At 37.0% G+C, this 22,644-nt stretch overlaps 3 protein-coding genes across 5 annotated transcripts; 2 read left to right on the forward strand and 1 right to left on the reverse strand.

Moving 5' to 3' along the window:
• Positions 1–849: 849 nt before the first annotated feature.
• Positions 850–10,038, reverse strand: lgals3a (lectin, galactoside binding soluble 3a). Of its 3 annotated transcripts, XM_079635264.1 has the most exons (7): positions 9,905–10,038; positions 9,597–9,614; positions 8,246–8,938; positions 4,729–4,817; positions 4,494–4,650; positions 1,830–2,014; positions 850–1,714 (listed from the first exon to the last, which is right to left on the reverse strand). In XM_079635264.1, exons 2-6 carry the CDS (start codon positions 9,609–9,611, stop codon positions 1,859–1,861), a joined length of 1,110 nt encoding a protein of 369 aa, XP_079491390.1. In that variant the 5' UTR covers positions 9,612–9,614; positions 9,905–10,038; the 3' UTR covers positions 850–1,714; positions 1,830–1,858. The 3 variants fall into 3 exon arrangements, with proteins under 3 accessions (XP_079491390.1, XP_079491389.1, XP_079491391.1); XM_079635263.1 differs by having other exon boundaries at positions 850–2,014; XM_079635265.1 differs by lacking the exons at positions 850–1,714; positions 1,830–2,014; positions 4,494–4,650; positions 4,729–4,817 and adding an exon at positions 5,771–7,196.
• A 961-nt stretch (positions 10,039–10,999) lies between these two features.
• gmfb (glia maturation factor, beta) lies at positions 11,000–14,904 on the forward strand. Its single transcript, XM_079635271.1, has 7 exons — positions 11,000–11,154; positions 12,809–12,905; positions 13,012–13,061; positions 13,159–13,208; positions 13,339–13,421; positions 13,505–13,578; positions 13,664–14,904. Exons 1-7 carry the CDS (start codon positions 11,152–11,154, stop codon positions 13,733–13,735), a joined length of 429 nt encoding a protein of 142 aa, XP_079491397.1. The 5' UTR covers positions 11,000–11,151; the 3' UTR covers positions 13,736–14,904.
• Positions 14,905–16,635: 1,731 nt separating this feature from the next.
• cnih1 (cornichon family member 1) lies at positions 16,636–22,542 on the forward strand. The gene is made up of 5 exons (XM_079635270.1): positions 16,636–16,815; positions 18,093–18,161; positions 20,065–20,177; positions 20,344–20,487; positions 21,192–22,542. Exons 1-5 carry the CDS (start codon positions 16,735–16,737, stop codon positions 21,217–21,219), a joined length of 435 nt encoding a protein of 144 aa, XP_079491396.1. The 5' UTR covers positions 16,636–16,734; the 3' UTR covers positions 21,220–22,542.
• The last annotated feature ends 102 nt before the right edge of the window (positions 22,543–22,644 follow it).

The following is a 22,644-nucleotide window of genomic DNA, read 5'->3' on the forward strand; positions in this document are numbered from 1 at the left end:
GCGGAAAACAGTATGAGACAAAAGTATGTCTGAAATCACAGTAGCCTACTCATAAAAGAGTAGGCAAAAAGTACCCGAATTACCTATTATTTTCGGTGAGATTCTGAAGTGTGCATATGATGGACACTTTACTATCCTGTGCATTCACACTTGATGCCCCTTGTGAATGCAGCATGAGGCCACGGGAGAGGACTTATGAATGGCAGTGCCAGTGAAGTGACATAACTGACCCAGGTAGGTCACATGATAATGACAACATGGCGGATGCAGTGCGTCCAGATTACATTCATACTACACACATTCATACTACACACATTCATACTACAATAGTAAACATTTGAAGTGGATCAAAAAAGTTCATCAAAGTTGTCCTAAGACAAGAACGGGTATTGTTCAAAATTCATGTATAACTTAGTTGAAAGGTTTTGATCCACTTCAAATGTTGACTACTGTATATAGAACATACTTTTTTGGCAGTCATGAAGTAATTACTTACTCAAAACAAGTTCCTAATGACGAGAGTATGCCATTTCGGACACAGCCTAGGTGTGTTTGACTTGAAGCGGCGCTGTGCAGACCGAAATCGCACATAGCTTCACCAATGTGTGAAGAAATTGTGCCCTTATTCTTTGAAAAACATGTTATATCATATTTTTATTAATATTATATAGTTTAATTTCATGTTGGGAGTTCCCAGAAATAGGAAAGAGCATCATGGTCCCTGGAGTCTGGCCTATATTATGTTCTTAGTGTTAATATCAGTGTAAAAATATTTTAACATGTAAAAAACATTGCAAATATTATTTAGTGTGTTCAGTAAACCAAAACATGGTAATCACATTCTCTGTGTCCCAGTTATATTTTTAATCCAAAATAGTATGCATGCTTTCACACCAACAACATTGTGATGGTTCACCTTCAACTTTTCAGTTGTACAAAAGTGGAAAGACGAAGGAAGGTCTATATAATGCTGATAATCGTAACATAAATTCAGAAGCTAAAACAGATGCAAATGACAAATGGGTCTATGGTGTAAAGACACAATTTTATAACATGACCTGGCAGTGTGCCCCAATACTCACACTGTCACATTACTAAAATAGTGCATGTTTCTATGCCCAGTGAAGTGCATACTTCTAGAGCAAAACTTTGAAGTGTGTACGTTTTATGTTAAAATACTTTCTCCAGTCTCAGATCAACATGCAGAATATAATATGACCAAGCACATTTCAATTGGGGTAATACAGCATTTATTCTGACTTAATTACTTGCTTATCTCCTTTATCACAATGCTTTAATTATTATGGTTTTATTCAAAATAATAAACATTTTCCAACATTCATACCAAAATAAAAGAATATTCAGCCATTTTGATCTGATGTAATTCAGCACAGTGTCACAGCTCTGGACTGCAGTTTTCCTGAATTAAAGCCTGTTTACACCTAGATCGACAGCTATAAACATGGCGTGTGAAAGAATGGGCAATACATGTTTGATTTTTTACAAAATTAGTCATGTTCCGGTATACATGCAAAAGGGTAACTAGCATAATGCATTCTGACGGGTCAGAGAATGAGGAAAAACAGACAGTTACGGTGCGTTAGACACGCATCAGTGATATCAGTGTCCTGATGACCTCTCAGACGGGTCAACACTTTCTCTACATCTGGATTTCATTTGTTTAGATCATGTGGCGATCATGTGTTTGACTAATCTGCAATGGAGAGACGGGTAACAGATATATCATTATAACTTTTATTTGTTTCTGTTCGTCCCACTTTTTTGGAGATAATCAATACTTTTTAAAGACCAATGACTTAATGTGTCACCTCAGCATTGTCAAATGGCTCCCTGTGTTTCAGATCATGCTGGGAGCTGCACTGAACAGAGTAAGGTCTCCCTCTATGTGCACACGAGTGACATCCTCCATCCCGCCTGTTCTGTGCTCAAACTCCAGCAGATGAACCCCGTCCACAGCCACCTTAAACCCGTCGGTCTCCACCAGGATCTTCAGCTGCACACGAAAACACATTAGGGGCCATGAACACTGCAGCTAAGTTCGGTTGTCAATTCACCTTTTAGTGCTTAGTCCTGTTCTCTGTACACACATTCAGTAACTTAACTGAATTCAACTTCCAAAAAGTTCAGGTAGTGACAAACCGCTTTTACACAATCCTACGCAGTGTGTACAGAACGGAACTGAACAACTAGTTGTTAATGACATATTTAAACACATCTTCTGTTCTCAGTAAAAAAATCGAACTGTACCGTTCTCCACCCACAGTTTGGCATACATTTGCACCGCGGTTCATCTTAAATCTGACGATGCATATGCATCTATAATATGGTTTGTTGGAAAACACACGTAAGACAGAATTAGGCTTATCTTATCATAAAACTTGTTCAGCACATGTTGCTTTAAACCTTGCCAATTTAAAGGGTCATGAAACCCTAAACCAAAATTTCTGAGATTATAACAGAGCTAGGTGTGTTGAAGACCATTGAAGACAATGTTAGTATCTGTTAGATTTAATAGTCGGGGGAAAATGGTTAAATTTGAGTTTTTATCCGCTATTTTCGTCTTCCGGGTTTAAAATCTTCATCGTGTTCACGTCACAGGATGTGACGTGGCAGTGCACTGTACGTGCTTTGATGACTCATCGTCGGTCTCTCAGAATTATTAATGAGACTGAGCTTTCATATCCTATGAGAAGACACTGTCTCTTAATTATTCATGACACCACGTGGATCTTTCCAATGACAGACATGTCAAACTGTGATAGTGCGTAGTCGATGAGCGAGACAATCATGGACGCAAGTGTTTGTATTCAGGGTCCAATAGTTTAAGTGCGTTGCATATCTTTCCTCCACCTCCAGAGCCCTGTGTACTGCTGCCACTGTAAATTTCTATGTCACTGTCCATCTTTATTATTGGGGTTCAGGGGGCGCGTAGATCGAGGCTATGCACGGAACGTTTTTTTTTTTTAAGCGGAAAATATATTATTTTCAAATATATGCATTTATAGTGTGTATATAAACAACTATATATTTTATAATGACATTATAATCATACATGTACATTTAATGTTTTATCCGATAGAATTCGATTACAGGGCGTTCAGTTACTTTTGAAAGGACAGAAATAAGGTGTCAGTGTATTTCATTAGACTTTAACTTTGCTATAAAAAAAAAAAATCAAGGATTTTTTACTCACGTTTTACCACAGATTTTTAATGACAGTCGATATGCATGGGCCACTGGCCAATTACAGTTATCCCTGCCGTGCCATACCACACCCACTCCACTCCCTTCTCACAGCCATCCACGCCCATTTAAGTTGCATTTTTCAAAAATATTGTGAGCTAGACTTGAGCTGAAAGAGCTCATGACCCTTTAAACATTTAAGCGCAAGAAGGCGCGAACACGGAAAGCGTGTAGAGCGAGCACATATTAAGTTCTCTTTCAAGTCTTGTGCTTGAACGGACAAATTCACACAAAAAATATGTCAACAAACGTCGTAGTTCATGTCTTAAGTTAACGTAAGATGCATGTGTATCATTTTGGATCTGTGCATTATTCTTAAAGTGACAGCAGCCTAATATTCCTTCTGTCTGTGTTTTTAATGTAAATCAAACATCAAAAGACAAGGACATCACTCACTGCTCTTGACTAAATAGCTTTTGTAACTTTAAGAATGATTAATATTTATTTTATTTATCCAGTGAATATTAGATGCAATATTGTTTTACATTGATTACTTTATTCAATTTCTGTACTGTAAGATAAATAACCTGAAATGCACAGTTTATTTTATTTGTATTATTTGCGCTGTTGATTGTAGTTTAATTATTTGTTCATAATTTCCTTGTTTTTATTTGACCATAGTCCTTTTCCCCCCTGAACACCGCACCGAAACCGTGACCCTAAAACCGTGATAAAAAAACGAACCATGAGAAATTTGAACCGTTACTTCCACAGTGCAGTGCAAGAAAACCACAGGGAAAGAGGTACGAGGGTTAAATAAATCAAAATCAAGATCTGATCAAGGATCAGGACCCGTCTACTTTAATAACTGCATAAACTGGATGAGCCAAGCCCAATCAACAAGCCCAAAGACGCTTATAATAAGTGGACTTGATACTGCAAGGGCGTGGCTCTGCAAAGCTGCCTTCCAAACATAAACAAAACTCTGCCTCTGTCGACGGTGGTTTGGTTCAAACTGCTGAACACAACGAGTCTTTGGTCACGGTAATATCACTTTGGTCAAAACCAAACGCGCAATATGCCAGGACTTCGCTATGGTTACCACGGTGTCAATCATTGCCAATTTCAGGAGCGAGTCTTGTTCTGTACACAGTACACACAAGGAATGATAATTCAGGGGATTCAATCCCATATTTCAATGCGGTTGTCACTCCTGAAAACCTTACAGTGTGTGCGTGGCCTATGGGAACTCAACTGAAATCAGGCATGGTTTAAATTCCTGGCCGTACCTCAAACTGTCTGCCCTGCACAAAGGGAAAGCCTCCATCTCTCTCCTCGGGACCCCAGCAGCCTCCAAAGTCTGTGTTCCGTACGATGGTGTTCTCATGGAAACGTGGGTTGAAATGGAAAACCACATCATGCCCCCTCACAAAATCTACATGGAACCTAAGAAAAAAAAAGTGAGTGTTTGCTTTGGACACGGAGAAGTAATGCTGTGTTTTGTTACATAAATGTGTGTGTTACCTGTTTCCTCCTGGTACTGGCTCACCCACGATAGTGATCAGGAGGCCGGGCATTATCCCTGCATGCAGCGGTAGATCGTACGGCAATGGCTAAAACACACATACACACAAACAGAAGTTATTTGAAGTGGTTTAACAGGTCTCTACAATAAGAATATATGTAAGAATTTATCCTTCATCCTTGACATTGTAGTGATATTGCAAATAGGGATGCAAAAAAAATTATATCTGGCATGTTATGGCTGATAGCCAATAAAAGGCGGATTAAGTAAAAATTAACCATAAATGCTGTAAGTGTACATTATAATACGCAGCATGAAACCTGGATATTAATTTTGAGATATGCTAAAGATTATTTTTCACAGTGTTATTAATTATTAGTGTTTTCACAGATTTACTTGATTTTAGAAATTAATTTAAATAAGTGTTAAATGACAGCAAAGGTAATCTAAATGCAAAAATAGGGGAAATTAGCATGTATGACTACATATCCAATAACAACTGATACTATTAAAATAATATCCACCAATAACCATATGGAGATGTGGAGAAAACACCTGCAAGCAGCTACACGTTATGATCTATATCCTAAAATGAACTCTATATGACAAAATATGACCGCACAATTAAGATAAGAGACACATAATTGCAATCTCTTACAAATACACTACAGTTCAAAAGTTTAGGGTCTGTACACATTTTTTTTGTTTTTAAAAGAAGTCTCTTATGCTTATATAAATGCATAAATAATTATCTTGTACATTTATTTGATAAAAAATACAGTATGAACAGTAATTGTGTAATATTATTATATATATTATTATATATATTATTCTTTAAAATAACTTCAATTTCAGTGTCACATGATCCTTTGCTGATTTGCTGCTCAAACTGCTTTTTTCAGGATTCTTTGATGAATAGAAATTTCAAAAGAACAGCATTTTTTTTCAAAATAGAAATCTTTCGTAACATTAAAATGTTTTACTCTAATTGTTGATAAATGTAATACACCCTTGCAGAGTAAAAGTTTTCAAATACACCTTACAGACCCCAAAACTTTTAATAAAATAATAACAATAATAATGTTACATTTATAGAGCGCTTTTCTTGGTACAATCACCAATTGTACATACCAATAAATTGTGATTAAGTACAAAGAACAAATATGTGCATAATCATTATCTTAATGTTGGATTAGCCCAATTCCCCTGAGGGCTCAGAGTTTTACACATGAAGTACTTGACAGGTTTCATCCATTTACTCATTATGTCTCTAACTTTCTTCCATTCTTCATTATAAAATTCAATGGCTTTTCCATAGTGTGCAAAATAACACGAAGCCCTCCCTGACATTTAACTGGACTGTTCAATTCAATGGAATATTTTTCCAACTTCCAAAAAAAAATGTGTACTCTATAGAGAAATATAATACTCTAAGAGAAGCTTATTATTCAACGTCATAAAAGCTTATGTATACTAAACAGCAAACACCAAAACCAAACCCAAACACACCTCCCTTTTTTTTCTCTTATTTTAGCTAATGCTATGTCAGAGATCACATGACACCAAGTTTATAAACAACTTTGCTATGGCAACACTGTGACAAATTTCATAAACTGCCCATCCCTGATTCCAAACCCCACCCACTGACTCATTATTCCTTTCAGTGAAAAAAGTCTGGTCTGATTAACCACACACTACCTTTCAAAAGTTGGGATAAGTACAATCTTTTTTTAATAAAATTAATTTATATTTTTATTCAGCAAAGATACATTAAACTGATCAAAAGTGACTTTTAGGAAATGTATGATGCAAAATATTTCCATTTCCAATAAATGCTATTCTTTCAGATAATCCTGAAAAAAAAGTATCAAATTTTCCAAATCAGCATATTAGAATGATATATGAACGATCAATTTTAAAATATATTTAAATAGAAACCAGTCATTTTAAATTGCAATAATAATAGTTTTACTGTGTTTTTGATCATAGCCTTGTAAGCATAAGAAATTTCAAAAACACTGACCGCAAACTTTTGACTGATAGTGCAATTATGAAAAAGCTTCTCAGCATTACCTAAAATATCTGACAAAAGCTGACTTTTAACAAACAATAAATTGAGCCCATTAAAAACCTTTCATTTCAATAACACACATCTGTTTGTTGTATAAACACAAAGTGCATTATTTATTTTTTCTCTTTTTTAAGCAATAACATCATTAAAACATACACCTGTCAATAGTATTAAAATAATCACGAGTGTACTTTGCAGAAAGTGTCTCAGCTACATTAAATATGTGCATTTGTTTGCAAAGGTGATATGCAAATACATCAGCATGAGTTTGTGCTAAATGTCCAGAACTCTGATTGGATGTTAACTGGGGTCTCTGTGATGGCTGCAGTGCTGTCCTCCTCCTGTGATTGGCTGAGCGGTTCATTGTGCTCAAAAATATGGAGGTCTATATGGTGGCTGAAAAACAAGAAGAGGAGCTTTTGAGATCTGTAGTTTTAACGTGACCCAGAAGAATGAGACCACCGCAGGAACATCCCAGACCTCAAGAGCTAAACCTACAACCCTGAAAGCAACACTTATGTCACCAACACTTTGATCAAATAAACTCCAGCAGGCCGAAAAACAAATCCCCAGCAACCACCAAACCAAGCCAATCCCACACACTTATATGCGGACTCACACATGCAAATCCCTTAATACAATAGGGCTGGGTTGACAATATTAATTTCTCGATTTTAATCGATTATCATTTTAATGAACCGAAACCGATCCGATTCTGATTCGAGGAAAGCGGGAGCACGTGAACTGATCATTTCTTCTTCTGTACTACTAGTTACAGCACAAAATAAACACGAATGAACATCAAAAGATATGAAAGAAATAGTACACTTACTAAAAGCAATGGTATAAAAGTCTCATATAATCGCTCAATTAGTGTTTCAACCGACCCTGATACAACAGCTTGTAAAATTTGTGACATAATGTTACCTCAGAAAAGGCATTCAATGGAGCCGTTAATTTTGCTAAATATATGCACTATGTTACATTTTAATTCTATTTTTACTTAACCTGTTTTTCAACATGAATACATTTTGAACAAATCTTTCATGAAAACAAGTTCTTACGTCAGCGACCGTTTAAATGTTTATATTTCAAAAAGTAGAAACTTCATTTTTATCATTAAAAAGTGTATACTATTATAAAAACTTTCTTATGCGCAATTTAAATGTTTGTATGCAAATCAGCTCTTAATTTTAACCTTTTATTTAATAGTTATGTACCAACTGACAGGGTTCCCCCATATAGTTACAGGATTAGTTATCACTTATTTTCAGGGAGAAAAATAACTCTCATGTAACTGTACTTGATATACAGTATATCCTTATGAATTGAGTTAGAAACTGAATTGAATTGCAAGCCTGTGGACTGAAATCGAATCAAATCTTGAAATTTGTGTCAATATCCAGCCCTATTATTCACCCATTCATACGGTCATAATTGCTCACCAGCATTCCACCTGGAGCTGCAGGCCCTCCGTACGGTCCCATGGGCCCAGGACCGTAGCCTCCTGGTGGGCCAGGTTGAGGAGGGAAGCCCCCTCCGTGTGTACCCCAGGACCCTGGTGGTATTGGGGGAAACATTCCTCCTGCATATCCTGGGCCTCCATCTGGTGGAAAGGCACCAGGGCCTCCTGGGCCGTACATGCCAGGCCCAGATGGACCTGGTGGGTAAGGCACATTTGGATATGGGCCCTGTGGAGCCCCAGGTGGGGAAGGGAACTGTCCAGGAACAGGGTATTGCATGGGTGCCCCACCTGGTGGGAACTGACCTGGCATCGAGGGAAACTGTCCTGGAGCTCCAGGGTTGGAGGGGAACTGTCCAGGTACTCCCGGACCTGGAGGGTATCCGCCCGGACCTGGAGGGTATCCACCCGGGGCAGCCGGGGCTCCAGGAAACTGGCCCGGGGCTCCTGGGCCGGGTGGAACGGAACCAGGGGCAGATGGCCCGCTCTGGGGAAAGCCAGAAGGGGCTGTTGGTTGGCCAGGGCCTCCTGAGGATGGGAAATTAGGGCCACCAGGAGCCGCACCAGGCCATCCAGGATTAGTGGGCGGCGGAGCACCATTTCCAGGAGCTGATGGATTGGTGTGCCTAGTTTTTGATGCTTCACCAGAAACATTATCTGGGATTGCGTCCGCAAGCTACAGAAAGAAGATGCATGAGATATCACAGCAAATGAAACATCAACTGAACATTTTATCAAAAATACTTTTGATCTGTTATTATCGGTGCAAAGCCAAAGACTTAATAGGGCAAACAGTGGAGTTCAAAAGACTGAGACCAGATTGAAGATATGGGACTAAAACCCTAAATTAAACTAGTAAATAAACTTTTTTGAGGACTTTGGAAAAAAAACAAAGCAACAGTATGATGTAAAATGAATCATGTTTAATATTCTAGGTCAGTAATTAAAAGCAAATTTGTGACATTAATCATGTGAATTGAAATCATCTCAAATCATGCTGGACAACATGATCATATATAAGAATGCTCAATAGAAACTTTTCCACTAGTGCTCTTAAGCGTTTGGACCCCACTGTATTTTATAATACTGTATATTTGGGTATATCTATAACTATACAAAATGATTGAATATAGTTGCTGAATTAAGCATACTAATTTAAATTGATGGGAAATGTAAATAACCGAGTCTACTAAGGTTAGTACAGTCATTTCTACTGCTGGTAACATGGATAAAAAACAAAGTTTCTTATTTCACTAACACAGGAGGAAATACAAGCCCAAAATGATACAAGTGAACAATTAAATAATTATTCATAAACAGTTAAAAAAACTTACCGAAAAGTCTGCCATGACCTAACAGAGAAAAAAGAAGTGACATTTAATGTCATGCAATTGTATGCAAATCATAATATGTCATAAATCTAGACTAGCACATCTAGACAACTAGTTGTACGCTATTAATAGAGAGAGACGTCACATGATTGTACACTGTCGCAAATGGTTATTTAAAACAATATACATTTAAAAATGATCTGGTTTAAGATGAAATCAGGCACCATTCTAACTATACACAAATTAAACTGTGTCATCTATACACATGCGCATTTCGGGTGAGATGTGAGCAGTTTTGTGAGCACAAGCACCTCGACTGGATCAGGGCCTGCGGTCCGAAGAAACGGGTTTCTGAGCAGCACCAGGTCCCGTCGCCCGAAAAGATCCGAAAGTCAGTATTACTAAACTCTATACAGGAAGTGAGGTGATAACTGGAATATTGAGGGTTTTCAACAGCGTGTTTGAAAACAATGTGAGCAGCAAATTATATGGATGAGACATTTACCGCTGTAGTTAAAGGCACAGAACAATCTACTGTGTTTATAGATCAGATATGAGCGCTATACACGCGCATGCTCCCCGATGGGCGTGTTATCTGAGGGATGGGCCGGTTTATCTGCGCATGCGTAGGGTCACTGTGACGGAGTGTGAGGAGGGGGGTTTGCAACCCTGGGATGCTTAAAATAAAACAACCATAATAAAATGAATCACACTCCCACAACTGGTTTATAAACTTTTCCGTTTTTTTAAATGTCCTTCCACGAACAAAGATTTTCCAACAACTGGTGAATGTTGATGTGAAGTTCAAGGTTGACAAAATTGTTGATTGTCAGTCAACCTATGAGGTCAATTTATGATATATATAAATTGTTTGCTACCCTGATCCTAAAACTTGGGACATAATCTACAATTTGAACCATGATTTATGTATTTTTTCTGTTGCTCAAAAGACAGTTTGGGATATTTTAGCATTTAGATCTTTTTAAGTTATTGATACATACATTCCCCATAAAAAACAACAACATATTAATTTGATATTTTCTACATTAAATATATGAAATTTAAAAAAAGACTCGCTTACATTTTTTTTGTGCGAAAACAAAATTATATTTCTGACGAGCGTCCCTGTAGAAATGGGTGTTTCAATCTGTTTACAAATGGTTTTATATTTATATACTGTTATTGTTCTATAGGTACAGTCTATGGGAGTGATAGAAACATTAATTCGATAGTTAGTTAGTTAGCTATTTAGTTAGAACTGATAGTAATCCAACCAAATCCCTGTAGGTGCGGAGATATCTTGTTTTATACAGTCTATGGGAGAGATAGAAGCATTAATTCGATAGTTCTTTCCATGAACATCAGTCTGAGTTCATGTCAAAACGCTGCTGTTCTGGAATCAGACAGAACTCGGCCTTTTATGGGTAAAACGAACTGATCCTGGAACGGTCAGCCATTCAAAGCCTAGCGCGTTCAGGCGTTCTGATTGGTCAAAGGAACGTCACGAGACGCGGCACGGTATAACTCCTGCACTGCTGGGCTCGTGCTGTCTGTGAAAATGGTGAGTACAAAAACTGGCTTGGATTAATAAAAACATTTGAATGGAGGCGTTGTCTTATATGATGTATAATAATACGGAAGCATTTCCAAATAACGCCGTAGGCCTCAAGGGTCAGTGATATGTGTATGTTAGAGAGGTTGTTGTTTTTTAAGAGCCCTGTTGCAGTTCCACCCAGTGCTTTGTGATGAGCTGCATGTCAACCCCTCTCCTACACAGACTTATAAAGTTTACCTAAATAAAGGCGCGTTTGGTGTTACATTTACCCTAAAACTCTGTTTAGAATGTTCACGAGATAGGATTGCCTTACATAATAGTGATATGATGGAATTCCGGCGGCTCCGGGGGAATTCTCATTTCCTGTTGCGGGAAGGGACGTGCTCTGCTCACACTTCAGTATTTCAAGGAAATGTTGGAAAATCTGCTGTGTTGGGCGACAAAGAGACGGTGTGGTTCCTTTTCTTGGAATGGCACGTCAAGTCACGATCAAACGACGTAATTTAAACAGAGCAGAAATGGCAAACAATGCAATGAAATAAATTCTTCGCATTCCACCAGGACTGCACGACAAACACGTTTGCCCACTTTGTCCGCCACATCAACAGCTAAGAAAGTGATTGTTGTTCTCCTCCTGATGACCCACACTCATTGTCATAATGCAGGAGTTTTGTGAACTCCTAATCTTTGAAGACCCCATACAGCTGGATGTTGTTGTGGTGTTAAAGTAGACAGGTGGTTTTATTGTTAATATAGGATTATATTAAACTGATATGAATTGGAGTTTGTTAACAGAATAACAATTTCGCAATCAGAAGAAATGCATTGTAGTTTCCACTTTCTCTGCTTTCAGTCTGGTTATTTCTTACTATAGGTCAGTGGTTCTCAACCTTTTTGACTCCAATGCACCCCTTTGTCAAATACAATATTAGTCATTATAAAGTCAGTTTAATATTGTACGTCTTTATTTTTAGCATTTTAATTTAGATTGTTAATTTTAAACTTCTATTTGATATACTTTAATTGACAAACTCTCAACCCTGTGTGTGTCCCTAACCTGTATGACTCAGTCATATTCAAAGAGATTACCAGTAATTGGGAGTTTTTCAGGTTGATTAGTTATTTATACACTACTAGTCAAAAGTTTGGACATGCTTCATGTCTAAGCCCATCGACAAGACGAGAGGAAAAACAGCCTTGAATGTGGTCACTGGATACACCTAATGAACTATGGTTATAATATGACTGAGAGTGTGTTGAGCTGTAATTTATACAAAGGAGGATGGCTATTTTAAAGAAACCAAAATATAAATTAAAATTACATTTAATTATTCATCAGATGCTTTTATCCAAAGCGACTGAAAATGAGGAGAACTTTAGAAGCAATCAAACCAACAATATGCAAGTGCTGTGACTAGTCCCTGTTAGTCTAACATAGTAGCAACGACAACTAAAATCAAATGAGGAAATAAATAAATACACTTACACGCTGCTGTCCTTTTGTCTTTTGTATTGTTTTTGGTCTACATAATTCACCTACTTCAAATATTGTATAATTACACTGTAACACGGACACCTTAAAATAAAATGTAACCATTGATAGATTTTATAATATTTAAAAATGTGAAAAAATAGTAATAAGAAAAATATGTGTGTGCAGAGTGAGTCTTTAGTCGTGTGTGAGGTGGACGAAGACCTGGTGAAAAAGTTGCGCGATTTCCGCTTCAGGAAGGAAACCAATAATGCTGCCATCATCAGTGAGTTGAACTTAAATGAAACACTCAAACTGGTCCACATGCTCACACTTTCTCATATACCATGAGGATTGAATGTTGATATTGCTGTATTCTCCTCTGGTTACAGTGAAGATTGATAAAGACAAACAGCTGGTGATTCTGGAGGAGGAGCATGAGGTACATTCACACACACATCATATAACCACTGTTATTGCATGAATACATAATAGACGGCTTTCCAGTGCAGGTTACAATTGGGTTTGATTTCTTGTAGGATATTTCCCCTGAAGATCTGAAGAACGAGCTACCAGAGAGACAGCCCAGATATCCTTAACTAAAACAGTCACTTTGTACTCCACCATGATTTAAACTCTAGTAACTTATGGGACTTTCAAGAAATGTTCTATTTTCCATTCAACATTGAACAATCATTAGTTTCCTTAACCTGTGACACATTTGTAGTCTACAGCTATAAGTACGAGCACGATGATGGGAGAGTGTCCTACCCTCTGTGTTTTATCTTCTCCAGTCCTGTTGGTAAAAAAAACTTGTCAAAAATTCAATATGCACAAATTCAGTAATATGTCTCCAATTCTCTAAAATGAAACACACTTTCCCAGGATGCAAACCTGAGCAGCAAATGATGTATGCTGGCAGCAAAAACAAACTGGTACAGACGGTTGAACTAACCAAGGTGAAACACTTGACCTTACACCCAGTGATGTTCTTTCTTTAAAGCAGTGTAGTGGGAATGGCTTCTAAATATAATTTTTCTTCAGGTGTTTGAGATAAGGAACACTGAAGACCTGACAGAGGAGTGGCTAAGAGAGAAACTGGGCTTCTTCCGCTAAGAACAGACCGAACAAGCTACAACTCATGTTTAAAGAGTGACAGAGATGGGACCATCACCTCCAAACGGAGAGAATACCATAGTCCATCTGATACTGTCTGTTTGTGTATGTTTGAATGCTTCTGCCCAAACTCTAAACCCGCCTGTACCAGTTTAAGATGACATGTGAAGTGCAAAGACAAGAAAAGAAAATATGAAAGCAAATTCCACAAGTACTCTGAACCATTCCACTCTCATCCCTGAGCAGTAAAGTATGTACTGGCCTGCACAGGTAATCCAATCTTACTGCCATGATAGTTGGGTCATGTTGTGATTTTAGGCAATCCCATGTCAGCTATCCTTCTTGATAGATGACCTGGCAACAGATTTAAACATTCTAAAACTCTAACATGTCTTAGTTGACAACTCTAAATGTTTTCCCAGTTATGTCTTCATGTAATGCCCTGATATTTCAAGGGCCTTCGTAATGCTTTTTCTACCTCTAATTTGGAGTATTTTTGACCAAACACTAATTATTTTGTCTTGATATTTGTTGAACTGTAATGGTAGGCGAAGGGTTCAGAAGTCGGGAGAAGTTGGGAGAGAGCATTTGATTATCGTATCTAAACTGTTGTCATGAGTGTCATAAATGTATTCTGTTTTGCCTTTTTAAATCTGTGCTCACAACCTGACAAATAAATCTTCACTAAGGATCTAGAATCTGTGAGGACAATTGGGTGAGAGTTCTGGGACTCATTTATTTTGATTTATTGTTTTTTTGGGAAAGGGGGTAAGCTATACATCACCCAGACAATCTATGCTATGCTATGGTGTTATTCGGCCACTGGCGGCATCTCCTAATGAATTCCTCTTTCTCTTTGTCCAGCTAAACACTGGAATAAAGCCGGTGTCACTATTCTTGAGTTGCATTGCTATTTCCATATTTATGTAAAAACAATCATTCTATTGGCAAAATGTAAACACTGGAAATTTATTAAATGTTTACAGCTGAACAGAGTAATACAAATAGTTGGAGGAAGTGATATTGTGGTTTCGATTAGTAATACCTCTGCAGATCTTGCGTCTTTCAGAATCTGTGAGCTCTAATGTGGGTCAGGCTCATCTCCGTACATCTGTACAACCTGTATCACCTGTGATTAGTGCCGTTTCCTATTAAACACTGATTGCTCACTTTGGTGGTTTATATGATGTGGACATCACATTAGTGAACTGTATGTGTTTAATGTCAAATTTTTAATGACTGAAGATGCTTTTCCTGGTCATTTATAATCTCTTCATACCAGAAAAACAATTAACCTTTCAATATGTGTCTCAATTACATTTGTCTGCTGTTTTGAATAATTAAATAGAAGGTTTTTTTCCTTTGAAAACTTGACCATGTGTTTAACTGGAGAGTGTTCTTGATTGGATTCATACCTTTATTTGTAAACTTCTTAGTTGTGCATCATGTGTGTTCATGGTAGTGTTTTTCAGTCATTTGTACAGTAAGCAAAGGGTGAAATAATGTCATACAAAAAATAACTAGCCTAAAATGTAATATCTAGGTCATGCGTTGATTTTGAGTATCTTACTGGTTTTAGCAAAGGTTACTGGTTGAAGTTGGTTGTAAGGATGTGATACATTATTCTGTTCTGAATAATGGCCATTACTTTTTAGGATGGCAATGAAGACTTATCCTGGTTACTGACACTTAAGACTAATGTTCAGTTGGCTTGGGAAGGAAGTATCTGCTAAGAGAGTAAATCTAATTCCATTAGGCAAATACAAGTGATTTAGCCATGCGCATTACCATGGCAAGTCAATTCTATATTCAATGACTGCTGGGTTTGCATTAGTAAAACAGTATTAGGTTAATGGCACAAAGCATTAGAAAATTCTACCCACAGTTTGTTTCATGTGGTTTTGATTTAATCTCTCTAGTTGGGCGTTATTGATCTAGTCCTTAACAAACATGCATCACCTGACGATGATGTCATTTCATCTTGCCCCAGGAAGTGAAAAATTCCATCAGAGTATGTCTTGTTTGTTTGCAGTTAGCTGGCTTTACATTTCCATAACATATCTCAGTGAATAATTCCTCTTTATTTTTATATAAATAAATTCCTTTTAATTTTTTTTATTTTACCAACCACGACTATAGTAGCCTAGGCTAACATGAATAACATTCAGCACAAGTATAGAAGACTTCAGCAATTTATTATGAAAAGATGAAAGGTTTTAAGAGATTTGTATAATGTCAGTCACAGCAATGGCATTCAGCAGGATCACCTTTTTTCAGGCCTGGTGGATTATATATATTGCATATTTTCTAAACTTGGTATGGGTCAAATAGATGCGAGTTTACAGGCAAAACAAGGAGAAATGCAAGAAGATCTCTTTGGCTCAGCAATTGTGTTTCCATATTAAAGCAGTTCAATCTCACATCACTTTCACTGATATTCTCAAATATTAGGCTCTTCAAACTTTTATGTTTGTGATTTTTGCCAGTATTTTATAGGACCTAAAGTCTGTGTTAATGTTATTAATTAATTCAGCACATTTTATTAATAATATTATATTTATTTATCAGTATGCATCTTTGTCTCTTAGCCTTTTAAAATAAGCATTAATCATTACGTTTACTAATGAAGTTAATCAATTAGACTTAGACAAATTTCAACCTAAATATGTTATTCACACAAAGCTATCATGGCTTCAGGAGATAAGGTCTGTAGACTATTTTACTTCATGGCGTTTTAGTCTCTTTTAAATTCAGATGTGGCCTTTATGAATATGTGAACATGCATGATTGTGCTCCACGAAAAACATATGGGCATGGAGGATGTTATTATTTCATTATTAATGAAATACTAATACATTATTATTATTTCATTTATTTATACTTGGGTCCCTTGCTCTCGCGTTTTTTCGAGGATCCATGTGAATTCTCCAGTCACGTGACGTACAGCTGTCTCAACGTCACAGCAGTCGTCGGTTTGGATCATTCCACATGAGCGAAAAATGGCGTTCACATTCGCGGCCTTTTGTTATATGTTGGCGCTTCTGCTGACGGCGGCGCTCATTTTCTTCGCTATTTGGCATGTAAGTGTTTTGAATAGAACTCCAACACATTCGTTAAGGTTTTTAACTCCGATACTCAGTGGATAGTGGCATTAGTTCAACATAGAGCAAAGCGCGAGACAAACGCGAATGAATGGCACGAGCGCAACCTGGTGACACCCATTATTATCATTGCCGCTAATCTTCCGTTAAACAATTAGGGTATTTCTATGTATTTAAACGTGTTATCTACGGGGTTAGCCACATTTAGTTCACGCGTTGTTTATTAGTTTCTGTCGCATCTAATACTGGTGATCATGGGCGGATGGGGCGCGCGCTCCCGTTTGGCTCTCGTGCATGTGTTTACAGATCAGTGATAATTAAATCAGAAATGCTGTGAAAATCAACAATGTATTGTATGTGTATATAGGCTATATATATATTATTATTATTATTATTATAATATTATTATTATAATATTAAATTTTATATACATATCTCAAAAGGATAATAAATAACTAAAACAGTGCAGTGAAGTCTGTCATTAGTACCTCTCATGTGTTGGGCCTTTGCATGTTAGAATTACAACTATGATTTTGTGAGAATGAAGAGAGAATTTTGTGAGTTATTTGCGGACAGAACAACACCATTGTTCATATCTCCTCAATGCTGCCTGGTGTCATTAACCTGTTTCAGAGATACAACAACTTTCAGTGCAGAACTAGTATCACATTTCTGCCTTTGCTCAAATATGCCAAATACATTCAAATGTTTTCACGTCACAATAGTGACTGGAATATTGTTTTTGCCCCCCCAAGAGTTAAATATTGGGACGTGTGAATTTCATACAATAATATTACTTTTGGCAATGGATTTAATGTCATTACCAATTTTCATGAGTAAACAATTACAACCTGAATTTGATTTAGGCATACATGATAATACACCGCATAATTAGTCGAAAAGACATAACACTTGAGGATTACAGGACAGGCAAAACCAAGAGAAACAGAAAAGCATAAGGAATTTTGCATCTCTGTATTAAAGCAGTTTAAACTCGCATCATTTCTCTTGCAACACAAATCTCATGAAATATTAAGCTTTTGTTTGTCAGTATTTTATAGTCCGTTTGTAAATTAATTGTTTTAAATTATTCATTCAGCACAAGAATATTTCTGAATGTTTAAAAAACCTTGTAAGTGTTGTTCTGAAAGAATAACACATTCCTGACATATGATGATGTGGGAATATGTGGGAAATTGTTTGTATGTTTACTCCTGGATCATGTGCTTAACTTATTTTCCCTGTTTTACTTTTAGATAATTGCATTCGATGAGCTGAAGACTGACTATAAGAATCCTATAGACCAATGTAACACATTAAACCCGGTAAGTGAGAGTTTTTGGAGAGGTGCCGGGTGATGCATGCACTCCTGTTTCTTCTCTTCTATCACAACACTGTTCTGCTAATCGATGAAATCATCTGCAGTGAATGTTGCTTTCCAACACTAACACTACTTTCGTTCGATTTTCTGGTTTGCATTTTGTTATTTATTTTCTTAATATTTACTTTTTACCTTTTTTCCTCTGATTGGCTCAAAGACAGTTGACAGGGTGAAAAAAATTAAAAGGGTCAGGCTTGCTCTGAAGGTTGGTACCAGAATTCAGCTTAAGATCAGTAACAGTCTCTCTGTGTGCACGAGCGGAGTGTTTACAAATGTCTTTTCAGTTAACTAACACCTCAATGTACAAACATGCCAAGCAGGGAGACAGGATCTGCTTTATGCCAGCTGAACAGCTTGATTACAGAGGTTGTCTCGTCTTGCAAATGCCATCACATTTGCTGAATGAACAAAACACATGGCTCCTTTAGGGTTGCTTATATCTCACGGATGTTTGGCTGGTTTAGTCCGTTAGTGTGGGGTTGGGTGGAGGCACAGATGTCTGCGCAGGTGTATACTTGAGTGTAGGAAAGACAGTGGTTTACAGGGAAAAGTGTTAACTGAAAAGACTTGCAAATGCTCAGAACATGCATGTGCCGTTCTGTCCCCCCCTCCTTCGTTTGCTCTTTACCCAGAGCGACTAACTCCATTTATGATGTCTCACTTAGAAAGTGTTCTTATAAACTTGGCACCGCTGTAAAGCAATTGCACCGTTAAGATGATGTAGGAGAAGTCATTATTTCAAGTACGCTTGAGATTAATGATGGATGGGAAGGAAGGGTGGGTGTAGTGAGCATCTTTGGTGCACATTAATCTAGAGTTGAGGAATGGTATACCTTAGAATCGACTCAGAGTTGGTATTTCTGGCTGGATGTGTCCGATCACTCTCAGAAGGATATGCTTAATGAGTTTTGAGGCAATTTTACTTCATAATCACCATCAACAGTTTGAATTTTACATTTTTAATATGTGTTTGTGTTGGGCGAAAGCAGAACACACACTTTTTCTCTTTTGCATGGGCTTCATTGTGTTGTCTTCATTTACCGGTTATGATCAGGCATGGCAGGGGCAGCCTGGGGTCCTTGTAGCTTCTCCCTTCCTCAGCATGGCTGCTCTTCTCACTCTGCCTGGCATTGTTTCCCTGTAAAAAACACAATCCTGCCTCTGTTCCAATACCTTTGTATGTGGGCTGGGGGATGGGGGTGTAGTAAATGTCGACTTGTCTGCTTTTGGGGGGGTTTTAACAGTAATTTGCTAATGGCCAGATGTTCTATTTGCCTAATAAGAGAAACTCTGCTCTCTATATTTGACAAAATCTAAAGCAGATGGGGTATAGTATATTCTTTACAAACCTCAACAGCTTTGGGATAATAATAGATAACCTGTTTCAGAGGCTATTGAGTAGGAATAGGTGTTTGGTTGGTTTGAACTTTGAACTTTAGGGTGTCATAAGTTCTTAAATGGATCAAAGGTCTTTGAATTCTAAGACCTTGAATTCTTCGCATACTATTTGCATATGGATTTTTTAATTTAAATTTTCAGTCTATACTACGTAATTTAATGTCACTTGGTTGATTTTAAATGTAAATATTTAAATTATTATTGCTTTAAATAATGATTTCTGACAGTTATTCTCTGCAGATCCGGTTCTTCTGAGATTTTAGAGAGATTTAGATGTGTGCATAGATTAGCAAGTACTAGAGCTCATGGGTTGGTTGGTGGTAATCCTAATGATTACATCTGATTGGCTAGATTTGGGGCACAGTCTTCAGGCGCAATAGAACTCTGTCTCTGAGATGGATCTGTGTATGCTTTTTGTTTTCTGATCATGTGTTGTGTGGTTTCCTTAGCTCGTCTTGCCGGAGTACCTCATCCATGTGTTTTTCTGCGTAATGTTCCTGTGCGCCGCAGAATGGCTGACGCTTGGACTCAACATGCCCCTGCTGGCCTATCACGTCTGGAGGTGGGTGGGGCGTTCAGCTCCAAACCAATCACAGATAAACACTTGCTGGATATATTTATCAAACATCTCAGCAGATGTGTCAAGCTAGCGTCTTTAAAGTTAATAAGTTATTAGTTAGCATTGTGTCTTGCTCAAAGTGCAACATAAAGTGTTCGTTTGTGTGCAGGTATATGAGCCGCCCTGTGATGAGTGGGCCTGGATTGTATGACCCCACTACGATAATGAACGCAGACATTTTGGCGTACTGTCAGAAGGAGGGCTGGTGCAAACTTGCATTCTACCTCCTCTCGTTTTTCTACTATCTTTACGGGTATGTACAGTTTAATTGTTTATCAATTGTTTAACATATAGAAACATTCAAAATATATATATATATATATTTTTTTTTTTATCTTATATACTACAGTTCAAACGTTTAGAAAGAAAACAAATTAATACTTTTATTTAGCCGGGACACATATTGATCAAAAGTGTCCATAAAGAAATGTATAATGTTATAAAAGATTTCTCTTTCTAACTTTATCAAATAATCCTCAAAAGATATATATATATATATATATATATATAAATATATATCAAATAATCCTCAAAAGATATATATAAAATATATATATATATATATATATATATATATATATATATATACATACATACATGTATATCAATCACTGTGTCCACAACTATATTAAGCACCATTTTGAGCTATTTTCATTATTGATAATATATATATTTTTTTTAAATGCTACTTGAGCTGCAAATCAGCATATTAGAATGGATTCTGAATGATCATGTGACACTGAAGACAGAAGTAATGATGCTGAAAATTCAGCTTTGACATCTCAGGAATAAATTACAATTTAAAATATATTTTATTTGTACAAAAATATATATTTTTAAATATTTTATATTATATTGTATATTTGTAATACGTTTTTGCCGTTTTTTGAACGCATGAGACTTCATCTTTAATCTTTCGATCACTGTGCTTATGTTTCTCTGGTCTTTTTATTCTAGGATGATCTATGTTTTGGTGAGCTCTTAATCTGGATACAGCTGCAAAGTGTATATGAAGGCGTTTGAGATGCTGATTTTAAAACCCAAATGGAGCTTGGACTCGGACATCTCTCTCAGTTCTGCTTGGCTGTTTCAAATGGACTTTGACTTTATTTACTCCTCATCAGCCAAGAACGATTCAGGACGCAAGCTGCCCGCACAACTCCAGAACAACACATGCAAAAATAAATGATTACCAACTCTTAAGTACAACCTTTTTAGACCTATACACACGTCGCACCAATGCCAAACCTCTTCACACACTGAAAGCATCAGTAGATGAGATAAAACGGTTTACATTGACCAGATCATGTCCAAAGCAGATGCACAAGGGCTTCAAAACTATATTGCTGATGGATATGTGCATAGATTTTACTCTTGTGTTTTCAAACTGTGGGGCAAAATAAAGATCTTGATTGTAGCATTTTTACAGACTTATTTTATTTGAACTATATTACTGCCTTGTTGCTCAGTCAGTTCTTTAATTTGACCCTCAGAGTTGTGTGCTGCTTTGGTCATTCATGATCTTGTAATACCATGTTTTTGAGCTTAGGCTGGTCTTCTTCACGTTGATGGTTCTTACCAGATGAATGCTCCATTTCAAGTGTTAAAACCATTGTTTTTCTGTCATGTTGGAAGCAAACGAGGACTGATGCTTTCAGTGTATTGAAGGCTTTGCTTCGCTCATACATCCTGGAAATACTCAACATGTAACCTTTTTTGCTTAAATTTTGTTGTGTGCATTTTGTATTTCTAAGTGGAATTGTTTTCTGATTTTATTTTTGTTTTTGTGAGATAGCAGAGATGACTGGATTCTATTTTGGACACTGGTTTGATGTTGGCATGATCTGTGTGCCAAGATTTTTTTTATCCCGTCAGTAATCGCAGGCAATCTTCAGTCCTTCAGTGATGCTGTAGTTTGCGTCTGGATTCAGAGCAGAGCTGTGTGGAAGGACCCTTGACTATACTGACAGTCAATGCAGTTGTTCCTAATCACCAAGCTGGACCACCCAGGTGATATTTAGAGTAATAGGTTATTTTGGATTTTCCTGTGATTGTTTTAGAATTTTTTTCATTTGCCATTTGTGTGTGAGTGAATCCAGCTTGATATGTGTGTTTGAATGTTATAAAGTCTTGCAAGAGCTGTAGTAAATTGTGATTTTTTTTTTTTGCTTGTAATATTGCTTTAAAGTTCCCAATAAAGTTCTCCATACATTAACTCATGGCTTATTTTATGATGCCGTTTTCTCTGTATGAAATCCTGTTTATTCCATTTGGTTACAATGTCAAACTAGGGTTTGGTTTACACAAGTTTTCAACAATATTAATTGCTTTTTTATTTATCAGAAACAAAACAAAACCAGGACACTGCATTGCACAAGCTATATTAAAACGATCATGTGACAAACCTGAA

Source organism: Phoxinus phoxinus (genome assembly GCF_949152265.1).
Source record: "Phoxinus phoxinus genome assembly, chromosome: 14".
Taxonomy (NCBI): domain Eukaryota; kingdom Metazoa; phylum Chordata; class Actinopteri; order Cypriniformes; family Leuciscidae; genus Phoxinus; species Phoxinus phoxinus.

Excerpts from the sequence above, each read along its gene's own strand:
- lgals3a (XM_079635264.1), bottom strand. Across the intron at positions 4,818-8,245 it reads CAGCTCCAGGTGGAATGCTG|CCATTGCCGTACGATCTACC; the intron begins GTGAGCAATTAT and ends TGTGTGTTTTAG. Across the intron at positions 4,651-4,728 it reads CCAGTACCAGGAGGAAACAG|GTTCCATGTAGATTTTGTGA; the intron begins GTAACACACACA and ends TTTTTTTCTTAG.
- cnih1 (XM_079635270.1), top strand. The coding sequence starts at position 16,735 with ATGGCGTTCACATTCGCGGCCTTTTGTTATATGTTGGCGCTTCTGCTG. Across the intron at positions 20,178-20,343 it reads CTGGCCTATCACGTCTGGAG|GTATATGAGCCGCCCTGTGA; the intron begins GTGGGTGGGGCG and ends GTTTGTGTGCAG. Across the intron at positions 20,488-21,191 it reads TTTTTCTACTATCTTTACGG|GATGATCTATGTTTTGGTGA; the intron begins GTATGTACAGTT and ends TTTTTATTCTAG.
- gmfb (XM_079635271.1), top strand. Across the intron at positions 13,062-13,158 it reads TTCTGGAGGAGGAGCATGAG|GATATTTCCCCTGAAGATCT; the intron begins GTACATTCACAC and ends GATTTCTTGTAG. Across the intron at positions 13,209-13,338 it reads CTACCAGAGAGACAGCCCAG|ATTTGTAGTCTACAGCTATA; the intron begins ATATCCTTAACT and ends AACCTGTGACAC.